This window comes from Geotrypetes seraphini, chromosome 8 (assembly GCF_902459505.1).
Source record: "Geotrypetes seraphini chromosome 8, aGeoSer1.1, whole genome shotgun sequence".
NCBI classification, from domain to species: Eukaryota; Metazoa; Chordata; class Amphibia; order Gymnophiona; family Dermophiidae; genus Geotrypetes; species Geotrypetes seraphini.
The window spans coordinates 117747764-117760663 of NC_047091.1; the positions used below are offsets into that span (position 1 = coordinate 117747764).

Below are 12900 nucleotides of genomic sequence, written 5' to 3' on the forward strand. Positions count from 1 at the left end.
GACTCTGCTCTCTATTAGAGCCCCTGCCGCTCCAGCAACCGCGGATCGCCGAACGCAGACCGACTTTTGAGTCGGACTTTTTCTTCAGCCCTAGAGGGCCACCGAAAGCCTCCCCCACCCAGCGACTTCCTAGGCAGAGGAAGGAGGAAGTTTCTGCCATCTTGTCCCTCCTTCCTCCGCCCGACGCCGTGCAAGCAGGAGGACTCTGCTCTCTATTAGAGCCCCTGCCGCTCCAGCGGCCGCGGATCGCCGAGCGCAGACCGACTTTTAAGTCGGACTTTTTCTTCAGCCCTTGAGGGCCACCGAAAGCCTCCCCCACCCAGCGACTTCCTAGGCAGAGGAGGGAGGAAGTTTCTGCCATCTTGTCCCTCCTTCCTCCGCCCGACGCCGTGCAAGCAGGAGGACTCTGCTCTCTATTGGGGCCCCTGCCGCTCCAGCAGCCGCGGATCGCCGAACGCAGACCGACTTTTGAGTCGGACTTTTTCTTCAGCCCTTGAGGGCCACCGAGGGCCTCCCCCACCCAGCGACTTCCTAGGCAGAGGAAGGAGGAAGTTTCTGCCATCTTGTCCCTCCTTCCTCCGCCCGACGCCGTGCAAGCAGGAGGACTCTGCTCTCTATTAGAGCCCCTGCCGCTCCAGCAACCGCGGATCGCCGAACGCAGACCGACTTTTGAGTCGGACTTTTTCTTCAGCCCTAGAGGGCCACCAAAAGCCTCCCCCACCCAGCGACTTCCTAGGCAGAGGAAGGAGGAAGTTTCTGCCATCTTGTCCCTCCTTCCTCCGCCCGACGCCGTGCAAGCAGGAGGACTCTGCTCTCTATTAGAGCCCCTGCCTCTCCAGCCACCTCTCCAGCGAACTCTGAACACAACCCATACATCCACTCTCACAACCAACTCAAATAACTACCAAACCGCAATCTTCACAAATATAAAAAAAAAAAAAAAAATGGCACTGCGTACACACAACCTCATTCTTGCCCTCATACTAATTGCCACATTTATAGCAAAATGGAAAACCACAGGCTACCAAATACAAACCATCCCTATCCTAACAACAACACACAGACCTGTTCAACATACCAGAAAACTGCATACCACTAGAACGCTAACTCCATGCCCACTATCCAGCCAAGCCAGCATCCCCACCATCTGGGGAAAAAGACCCCCACCAAAACCTAACTCAAACACACAAAAATACCAAACCTCACCAAGAACTATCATCAATACAACCACTACACCAACCACAAAATATACTACAATTGCTTGCGCATATATGAACATCAGATCCGTCAGCCCAAAGGCAGAATTAATCAAAGATTGGCTGACCAAAGACAATCTAGGCTGTCTCTTCCTAACTGAAACATGGCTCACCTCTGAGTCAGATCCTAGCATCACAGAATTCTGCCCCAAAGGATATAAACTTGAAGTAGTATGTCGAGAAAACAGAAGAGGAGGAGGTCTAGCAATCATAACAAAAAACAATCTCAACATCGACGTACTAACCAAGCACTCCACCCCTTATCTTGATCTGCTAGCCTGCCAAATATCTGACAAATCACTCAATGGAAACCTGAACTGTCTTATTTGCTACATTACACCAGGTAAATGGAACACTTCAAAACAAGAACTTGAAGAATTCATCTTCCAGAACTCACTCTCCTCCACACATAACTTGATCCTCGGAGACTTAAATCTCCACTTAGAAGATCAATCATCCAAACAAACAATAGATATACTCTCATACCTCAACACTTTATCCTATCAAATTCTCAACCCAGAACCCACACACGAAAAAGGTCATCAACTTGATATAGCAGCTTACTCATCTCCAAATCAAAACACACAAAACATCTACATCTCAAACGGGTCCTGGCATCCTACTCTATGGTCAGACCATTTCAAATATTCATTCACCATCAATTGGGCTCAAAATAACAACAAACCCATCCCAAAGAAAACACTCATCAAATTCAGACCGAAAATCGAACCTCACACATTCTGGAACACAGTCGACCCCGAAATCGACCCCAACAACCCCAAAGAATTCATAAACAGCTGGCGGACCCTCAGTGAATCTACACTAAACGAACTTGCTCCAATAAAAAACAAAAACAAAATAGACAGACCATCTAATAAATGGTTCGACGACGAACTTCTACAACTAAAAAGAAAATGCAGACAATTAGAAAGGTCATGGAAAAAAACAAAAACACAACCACATCAAAGATGAATGGAAAATCCTAATCAAACAATACAATACCAAACTGAAGGAAAAACGAAAAAACTACTACTCCAAACTCATCAGCACCGAAAAAACCAGACACAAGAATACTTTTTGACATCTTAAGAAATCTCACCGATATCAAACCATTTCTCGCCACCCAAGGAAACCAAACTCCCACAGCCACCCAATTAGCGGATCACTTCAAACACAAAATCATCACAACCAGATCCACATTCAACAATTCAAGAATCAACATAGAAGAAATACGAATCAATCCCAAAACAGATGAAGCAATACCAGCAGACAGGATATGGACAAACTTCCCAAAGATACAATGGTCAGACTTGAACAGGCTTTACAAAAAATACAGCAAATCCTCATGTGACTTGAACAACTGTCCCTCATACTTACTAGCAACAGCTTCCACCAAATTTAAAGCTAGCCTCACACTATGGCTTCAAACAACACTAAGTGAAGGTCATTTCCCACCGGAATTAGGAGAAATCATAATTACACCTATCCTAAAAGATCCCAAAGGTCCTATAGATAATCCTGCAAACTATAGACCAATCGCTTCAATCCCTCTATACATTAAAATAACAGAAGGCCTTGTCGCACAACACCTCTCCAACTACCTTGAAGACCATCACATACTACATCCATCACAATCTGGATTCAGATCCAACCATAGCACAGAAACTCTACTGGTATCACTATTAGACATTGCCCGACAACACCTCAGCAAAGGAAACAAGCTGCTTCTCATTCAACTCGATCTTTCTGCGGCATTCGACCTAGTTAACCATCACACACTACTCCAGATATTAGACGCAATAGGAATCTCAGGTAATGTTCACAAATGGTTCCAAAGCTTCCTCAAAACACGAACATACAAAGTCAAATCAAAAGAGCACATATCCGAACCATGGTCAAACCCATGTGGAGTACCACAAGGATCACCATTGTCACCCATATTATTTAACCTCTTCATAGCATCCCTAGGCATAACCCTAGACGCCCTAAACACAGTATCATTCAGCTACGCAGATGATATAACTATCCTCCTCCCCTTTAATATTCAAGACCCCTTATCCACAAACCACCTGAAAATGATAATGGAAACGGTAGAAAAATGGATGTCAAGTCATAAACTAAAACTGAACTCGGAAAAAACTAAATTCCTACTACTGGAAAGGGAAAAAAAAACCATCTCTCACAGAACTAGAAGTAAATACAATCAAGTACCCAATGCAAAGCACACTCAAGATCCTGGGAATTCTACTAGACAGAAACTGCACAATGCAGTCTCAAATCCACAAAATCATCCAAAGAGCATTCTTCACAATACGTAACCTAAGAAAAATAAGAAAATTCCTCAACAAAGATCAATACAAGATATTAGTACAATCCCTAGTACTGAGTATTGTAGATTACTGTAACAGCCTATACCTATCATGCCCAAATTACATGATAAAACAATTACAGACAGTTCAGAACACAGCCCTCAGAATCATCTACTCACTAGGCAAATATGACCACATCACCAAAGCATACCTAGACTCACACTGGCTACCAATAAAAGCAAGATCCCAGTTCAAATTCTACTGTCTACTATACAAAGTAATACATGGAACAGCACCCAGCTACCTAAACAACAGACTACACCGTAACCTCTCACACAGATTAAGGAGAACTCAGAGCCTATTCACTCACCCCCCTCTCAAAGGAACACGACGAAAGAAACTATATGACAGCCTTTTAGCGACACAGGCAGCAAAGATCGATACTACCATCACCAATCTACTGACCAAATCAATAGACATTAAAGCATTCCGAAAAGAAATCAAAACTCATCTCTTCAAAAAACACTTCCCATCATCATAACCTCACAAAAGTATTAGAAAATGCTCTCATGACTACCCTAACACCACCACCAGCAACACCCGAATCCGGACAGTATTATCTCTATTCGTCTAAACAGCAGAATCCGGACAATATTATCTCTATTCGTCTAAACAACCTATCACTATCTACTATCTACTACCAATTTATCCTGGAAAAGTCCAGAACAACAATTGTAACTTAACGCATTCTTGATTATATGTACTGCAATGCTACTGGAAATGTCCAGTCTTCTAACTTGTAATCCGCTTAGAACCGCAAGGCACAAGCGGAATAGAAATCACTAATGTAATGTAATGTAACTCTGGGGACTGCTTTGATATGTCCTGAAGGTTTGGGAATAAAGTGTCTCGCACTAGAAGGAAAGATTAGGTTCTTGCTTTGGTAATCTTCTTTCTAGTAGACACACTTTATTCCTGAAGCCACCCTGTCAGATGTTCATTTGCTTGTTTACTGCCTCAAATGTACTGGGGAATCCCGGGCATCTTGTTTCTTTTCTTTATCTTTAACAAGGACAGAGGATGCAACTTCCGCATTGAAGAATCTAGAGGGTTTCTGTAGAATCTCCCATACTCTTGGTGCAGGTTGCAGTCATGTTGTTTGCTTTCACCTTGTTATATATTGCAAATAGTTAAGTTTTTGATTCACATGTTATATGTCATATATGTTAATGATACAGGAGCAGAACATACATATTTTTTGGTGAGTGTCCCTGTACCCCTCTAGGGCTGACCATCTGCTTTGGTATGAACTGAGGAATTGGAGGACATCCCAGGATCGGAGGTAGAACAAAAGAATGCTAATGAGGCTGTCTACAAGGATTCTTGCTAGAGGGGATTGACTACCCGAAGGTTCAGGATTAAATGTCCTGTCTACTAGGAAGATTACCGAGGCAAAAAAACTAATCTTTCCTTATTTACATTGCACAACTGGCTCTATTTGAACTGATGCACTCGGTCTCTCTGCTGCAGGTAAAGAGCGTGAAGCCATGTCTGAAGCAGCTTCAGCAGTGTATTCAGACTATTTCAACTCTTCATGATGATGAAATTCTACCCAGTAATCCTGCTGATCTCTTTCACTGGCTGCCCAAGGAGCACATGTGTGTGTTGGTTTACCTGGTAAGCACACTGGCCTGGAGTGTGCACTGTGTACAAATAGCAGATCTCAGGCTTATACATCCTGGAGGGTTTGTTTTTTGTTGCATTGGTCTCTGGATACTTAAATATATATATTTCTTTCTTTTTAAACATACAGCTGAACACTTTAAGTTGTTTTGGGTTTTTTTTGTTTCTGGTTTGCTCCCTTCTCCATCTTCATTATCCTCTGCTCTTTGGCAGGTAACAGTAATGCATTCAATGCAGGCTGGTTATTTGGAGAAAGCACAGAAGTACACAGACAAAGCACTCATGCAACTAGAAAAATTAAAAAGTAAGTTTGCTCTGCCTTTAAGTTCTGCTTTGATGGAGGGTTTAATGAATTATGGACTCTAAAAGTAGTACATAACACTCATAGTAGTATTTGACTCCTGAGGTGCCAAGTGACTCGGGAAGGACAGGAAGTGCTGGTATGGGGGTAGGGACATGTGTGCTGTGTGTCAGGGGCTGTGTGTCAGGGGCCGAATGTGCTGGTCTGTATTGCTGCATGGTTGATTCTGTTTTCACTTTCCAGTGTTGGACTCCAGTCCCATCCTGTCATCTTTCCAAGTGATTTTGCTGGAGCATATTATTATGTGTCGGCTAGTCACAGGACACAAAGCCACAGCACTGCAGGAGGTAAGTACAAGTTTTCACTTCTGTTTCTTGCTTACCTTATAGAGAATACACCTTAAGAAAAGGGGCTTGAATTCATCTGGTTAGGGTCTTAAAAGTCTAATTTGTAATTTTTTTCTCTATATTATTGATTAAGTGAAATGAATCTGTCCATTTCTTGCTGACAGCAGAGAGGAATGTTAGATCTGGTGCTGGTTCACAGAGTCAGTTTGTTTATCTTCTTGTCATCTTAAACTAGTCCTTTCAAATAGTGTTTTTTCTCATTCAGTTGGCTTTCTCTGTAGATTAGATTGTAGGGCTTGGTATTGCAGGGGGAAGATATGTGTTGGCAAAATCTGTTTGGGCACTTTGTAACAGTATTAGTAGGTTCTGGCAGATGAGGATCAGATGTGCCCAGTCAGCCCTCCTGCTTCATGGAAAGCTTTGCTCAATCTCCAGGCATCCCTTTAAGCTTACCACAGCCCTAAGTAGACTTGACTTCTAGAAACACAGAAACATGATGCAAGCTGGTTGCTTGGAGAAACATGGTTCTATGGTGCTTACTAAAGAATGACACGGGAGCAAATTTGTCCCTGCCGGATCTATCTCCATCCCCATCCCATCCCTGTCCTTGTCTGCACAAGCCTCAAATACTTTAAAATCATAACAAAGCCTGCAGGAATGGAGCAGGGACTTGGATGGGGATGGAGATAAATCTCATGGGGACAGGGACAAATTTGTCTCTGTCTCATTCTCTACTGCTTACCTTTGGTTGGTGCTGCCTGAAATGTGATTGACAGGTTTGTGTTCAGCAAGGTTCATGGCTAAAATGATTCAATATTTGTATTTTTTTTTTTTTTGCTTGCAGATTTCCCAGGTCTGCCAACTGTGCCAGCAGTCCCCCAGACTGTTTTCTAACCATGCTGCCCAACTTCACACATTATTAGTAAGTAGAAAGCTGGGCTGATTTTTAAATGTAGAGGCAGCAATATATGTGCCTTGTGCATCAAGCAGTCTTTATTTTTGGAAGGGGAAACTATTGTTGTGAATAATCCCATAAACTAACATTGTGCCAGTTCTTTGTAGTGTAGTACCCAGGATTAACGTTTTTGTGTGTAATCTTGATGCAAAACATGTTCAGATGCTATAGATCAGGGGGTGTCCAACCTGTGGCCCGAGGGCCGCATGCGGCCCCATGAAGTATTCTGTGCGGCCCCGGTCAAGGGAAATGCAGTGTTTTCCTCTGCTGCCCTTGGGTGGTTACTGTCTTGCCAGCTCCCTCCTCTTTCTTGCTGCAGCGTTTGCGTGTTTGTGCGGCCCCAGAAAATTTTTTTCGGCTAATGCGGCCCAGGGAAGCCAAAAGGTTGGAAACCTCTGCTATAGATGTTAATAGCAACAAGAGTACTCTGTAATTGGATGAATAAAGCCCTTTTCTTGGTAGCACTAGCTTATTGCTTGCTATGGCCACTACACCAGTGCTTTGTTACACTGAACGTTATTCTAGCATGACATAAAGCAAGCCTTCCTCTGGCATGCTAGGGTCTCTATTTTATCAGAGATGTCTATAATGTTTCGGTATACATTTGAGTGCACCACACCTATATATATAGATAGATAGATGGATTGATTTTTTTTTTTTTTTAATTCTTTATTAATTTTTAAACTTTCATCAAGTGTACAAAATTCATAATAACAATATTAAGTAGACTACTTGAACATCTTATCAGTATATTTTATAAACATAAAAGCAACCCTCCCCCCACCCTCCCTCTAAGCCCATTATTAATTGTAAGATCATAAACCCTCCCATAGAAACCCTCCCCACTCCTAACACTAATTGGTGTATAATTAATAGAAAAATGGCATTTAATCATGACAAAAAGATGTTAATGGCTCCCATATTTTTATAAAATGGATTGATTTTTTTTTTTTTTTAACTTATCATCTTTGTTTTATTTAAGGGTCTCTACTGCATTTCTGTTAACTGTATGGACAACGCAGAAGCTCAGTTTACAACAGCATTACGGGTAGGATTTTTAAAATTTAGTTTGTTTTATATACCGTCCTCCCCAAAGAACTCTGAGAGGGTTACAGGTCAACATACATAATATACAGTTAATAGGTTACAATTTGCTCTAGTTATAGCACAAGTTGTGGGGGTTGTGTTTTTTGTACAAGTTTTTATCCTAACTCGACACATACTAAGGATCTATCTAATATCAGTGTACATAATATACAGTTTACAGGTTGCAACTACCATAGTTACAGTGCAAGATTCTTCAATGCAAGCTTTTATCCTAACTCAACACATACTAGGCATCTAATACTACTATACATGATATACAGTTATAGGTTAAATTTGTCACAGTACAAGAATTTTCAATAAAAGTTTTTAACCTAACATGATACATACTGAGGATCTTGGTCTTTATCTGCTATCATTCACTATGGTATTTTATTAGAGAATAATCCTAGAATGAACATCACTGCAAAATACCTGTACTCCCACTGATGAGGTGGAGGTTCAGAGATCACATGCCTAAGAGCATCTAAAACAGGAGGTGGCCTCTGAAAAGCACTGTTCTCTTCATGTGTGAGTGTATTGGGGGAGGGGTCTATATTGCCAGATTTCTTGAGGGAGACTAGCTCCATGTCCAACGTGGGTGATCCTCGTGTCCCAGCAAAACATAGAGTTGGCCATTATCAAACACTGTCCAAATTATTTGATTCTCAGCCTGTCCTCTCCGATGGGTCCTCTAGATCTGTTCTCCCCTTTCTCTCTCTCCTCCTATGATAGATCAGCAGCTTCAGGAGCAGATGCACCAGACTTGATCACCTTTTAAAAGGTTCATAGATGGTGTACCCCCCTCCCCCCATCCCATAAAAGAAAAAGCAAGAGCAGACTGAGAGCTCTGCCCCTGATGTGGCAATTCTGTTGTGCCTTGTTACAGCTAACGACGCATCAGGAATTGTGGGCATTCATTGTGACAAACCTGGCCAGTGTCTACATAAGAGAAGGCAACAGACACCAAGAGGTAAGGAAGGGGCAATCTTCAAACTCTGTAAAACCAAGATTCACAGGCTCAGCCACTGGTTAGTACTTATCTGTTTGGAGGAATGGGACAATTGTGAGCTTTGGAGCTGCTACTGTTTTGGAAGTTAGTCTGGAAAAGACAGAAATCTGAAGCAATGCAAACATCACTGAAAAGTATATTACAGTAGAAGCAAACATTTAAAAGTGTGATGATGGTTCTAAAATTTTGTTTTCTTTGTAACCACAGCTTTACAGTTTGTTGGAAAGGATAAACCCAGACCACAATTTTCCTGTAAGGTATGACTTATGCTTATTTCCTAAATTCCAATCTGCTCCTTTACTAAATAAGGGTTTGTTTGTTTTTTTAAAACAAAAAAAATATCAATATAGCAAAACATTAAAAAAAGCATTAGATAAGGGGGAGATGGGAATGATATATTTTAATTAATCTTTGTAGACATATACAGCCTCTGGAAAAGTCCTAATGAGAGAGGGCAGTTAACATCAGGGCTTCTGATTAATTATCCATCTTACCAGTGCAGACCGAAGCCCATTGTACAGACATTTGTGACTTGAGTAAGACAATGATAGGGCTGGACCAATGGTTTTTCAGCAGTGCTGTGCATTTCCATATAAGAAAACTGCATTTAATTCCTGAGCTGAACTGAGGAAGCCACATAAGCAATATTTCTAGCTGTCAATAATTTGTTTCTTTAGCATCAGCACCAGACCAGTCCTGAAACTTGTGGGTTATGTTCCACCAATCAGCAGGTTGATGGACACAAACCACAAGTTCCTGGACTAATCTGGTGTAAATAAAGGAAAGAAAATTAGCAGATGAGACCTAATTTATCTTTCGGTGACATCCCTAGGCCTAGATTGCTTGAGAATTGGCTTAGTCCAGATATCAAATGTAGATTTCTCTGCAGGTGTACCAAGATGTAGAGTTGGCAGTGTGATGGATGCACTAGATAAGGGGTGTCCAACCCGCGGCCCATGGGCTGCATGCAGCCCCGTGAGGTATTTTGTGTGGCCTCGCTCGAGGACGATGTGGTGTTTTCCTCTGCCGCCTCCAGATGTTTACCATCTTGACGGCTCCCTCCGTCTTGCCGCAGCGTTCGTTCAAAGCCGCGGGCAGCGGTTCCTACATCCCTCCTGCAGCTGACCCGGAAGTGTTCCCTCTGACGTCATGACGTCATAGGGAATGCTTCCAGATCTGCCACGGGAGGTGCATGGGAGCCGCTGTCCGCGGCTTTGAGCGAACACAAGACGGAGGAAGGAGCAGGCAAGAAGGTAAACACCCGCGGCACAGAAGGGAGAAGGGCGTGTTGGGACTTGAGAGGGAGGCGCTGCCTGTGGCTTTCAGCAAAAAAATGACTAGCAGTGAAGAGGGAGCCAGCCTGAAGGTAAACACCTGGGGCACAGAAGGGATGGAGGGAGAAGGGCATGTTGGGACTTGGGAGGGGGCACAAACTTAGGAAAAATGATGGAAGGAAGGAGGGAGGGGCATGAACTTAGGACACAGAATGAAGGGAAAGAGGGAGGGTAGCATGAGCCATAAGATGGAAGAATGGAGGGAGTGAGGGAAAGAGATGCAGAGGTGAGGCAGATAATAGAAAGGGAGAATTGGGTGTCAGAGAGGGAAAGAGATGGTGCAATTGGGAAGATAAAAAAAGAGGAGAATTGTTGGGCAGAGAGAGAATTATTGGAGAGGAGTGAGGTAGAGATGCATGGTGGGAGAGGAGTGGTGGTTGCATGGGCGCAGAGAGAAGGAGAACATGCTGGCCCGAGGAAGCCTCCTGAATATTATTTTTTTTTTTTGGAGGGGAGGGTATTAAAAGAAGTGCCAGATTGGGCGTGGGGGGAGAGCTTATGGGACTAGAAAGAGAGGACAGAGAGAGAGATGGTGGGAAATGGTCTGAAGGGAGAGAAGTTGGAGCTGGGGTGGTGTGGAGGAAGAGGGAAAGAGATACTTGAAGGGAGTACTGTTGGGAAGAGAAAGGAAGAAATGGTTGACCTGGGGAAGGGAGGCAGGCAGACAAGGGGAGAGATGGGATGAGGGCAGTTGGGAAGAGAAAGCGAGAGAAGTTGGATCTAGGGATGGGAGGGTGGAAGAAATGTTAGGCCTGTAGATGGAAGGCAGAGAGATGCACTATCTCTCTTTTTTTCTCCATTTCATTGTTCAGCATCAAGGGGGGAGAGAAGAAGAAGAAAACAGAAAAGAGAGGGAGCAAAATGTTGGACCATGGAGATAGAGGAAGAGAGATGGAACCATGGGAGGGCACGAGAGAAGATGCTAAGGGATGGAAAGAAAGGGACTGGATATTATAGCCTGACCAGTGGAGAGAGAGTCAGGGAGTTATAGCCTGACCAGTGGAGAGAGGGACGGGGATTCTGAAAGTGGTGAGCCATGTGAATGAAGTCAAAAGGGAGATGACAAGATGAGTGAGAGAGCAGTGAGTACAGTGGTAGAAATGTGGTAATGGGGATAGAAGGGAATAGGAGGCTGGGAAAGGAGTGAGATGGGAAATGGGAGAGCTAGGGACTGAGAGAAGATGGAGAATTGAGAGGTAGCTAAACATTTAAAAAGAAAAAGGGTGAGAAAGAAGGCAAGATTTGAGTGGAAAGAGACAGAAAAGAAAAAGTTAAGAAAGCTGAAAGGGAAAAATCAATACGTTGGAGATAGGCATAAGAAGGAAATGGAACGACAGAAGAGGAGAAAAAAATGGACAGCAGACACTGGAAAGAGAATTAGTTGAAGATAGACAAAAAACAGAAAGAGAAACTGGGACCAAAATGATGGAAAAACAAAACATCCAGACAACAAGGTAGAAAAAATTGTTTTATTTTGAATTTATTAACTGGGATATGTTAGCTTTGGGATATGTGCATCACAATTATTTTTGTATTCAGTGGTATAAAGCTGATTTGGGGGAGGGACTGGAGACCAAAATTAGTGGATGAGCATCAAAGTTTCTCCCTGCCTGAGTTTTTTTAAATAAAAGCTAGTGGGGATTCCCAAGCCCTGCCAACTGAAGACATCTTCCTCCAGTCTGGCAACTCAAAATCTCCAAGCTTTGCAGCCAATGGCAATATCCTCAAGCTGCCCCTGCTTTCATGCATGCATGAAAGCCAAGTGGGGGAGGGAAGGCAGCCGCTCTGCAATATTGCTGCCAGCTGCAGAACTTGGGAAGTTGGAGGGGGAGGAGGTGGCCATCAGTTGGTGAGGCTTGAGGATCCCTATTAGCTACAGCAGGGGAGATATTCATTTTGAGGAAGCCTAAGCTCAAAGTGGGAGGCCCAAAAAAGCAGTAATATTTACCCTGATTAAATGATCCTCCATGTTCGCTGCTGACAGCTGATTCGGCATCCCCGCTTTGATGAGGCTCACCTCTGAAGAGGCTCACTGTAGCTGTAATAGAAGTGAATGGGAGAACCAGGAGCACGCATCCCTGCTCATCAGAGTGGGGATGCGGAAGCCTATGGCTGCTTTCACTGTCAGCAGTGCATGTGGAGGGATCACTCAGTCAGGGTAAGTATTACTGCTTTTTTGGGTTCCTCTCCACAGTGTCCCTTTAATGAAGGTTTATTATTATTTACGTACATCTTCTATATTAGTGATCTATATTAGTGATTGCACATTTGGGACCTGCTCAACCTTTTTATTGCTCATTGGCTAGTGTTAGTGTTTGTGCGACCCCAGAAAAATGTTTTGGGGCCATTGCGGCCCAGGGAAGCTAAAAGGTTGAACACCCCTGCACTAGATAATATAAAATGGTTAAGTCTCCTGGTGATTGCAGATGAAATGGCTTAAGGTGCTGTAGCCTGAAAAGCATCAATGTAATTAAGTGGGAATCCCAAACAAAGCAGGAGGAATAGATGAATTTTTACTGAAAACTTTTGTATTGTGGAATGTACAATATGGAACGATTAGGTTTTTACCTCGGTAAACTTCTTTCTTGTAAACCTTCACTCTATTCCTGAACCTTCGAGT

General features: G+C 43.1%; 1 protein-coding gene across 2 annotated transcripts in view; it reads left to right on the forward strand.

Moving 5' to 3' along the window:
* Positions 1–12900, forward strand: part of MAU2 (MAU2 sister chromatid cohesion factor) — a 119862-nt gene that overhangs the window by 69105 nt on the left and 37857 nt on the right. For both annotated transcript variants that reach the window (XM_033954093.1, XM_033954092.1), the window contains exons 8-14: positions 5096–5242; positions 5462–5552; positions 5793–5896; positions 6741–6818; positions 7834–7899; positions 8824–8907; positions 9154–9203. In XM_033954093.1, coding sequence (XP_033809984.1) covers positions 5096–5242; positions 5462–5552; positions 5793–5896; positions 6741–6818; positions 7834–7899; positions 8824–8907; positions 9154–9203 — 620 coding nt within the window. The remainder of the gene's footprint in view (positions 1–5095; positions 5243–5461; positions 5553–5792; positions 5897–6740; positions 6819–7833; positions 7900–8823; positions 8908–9153; positions 9204–12900) is intronic.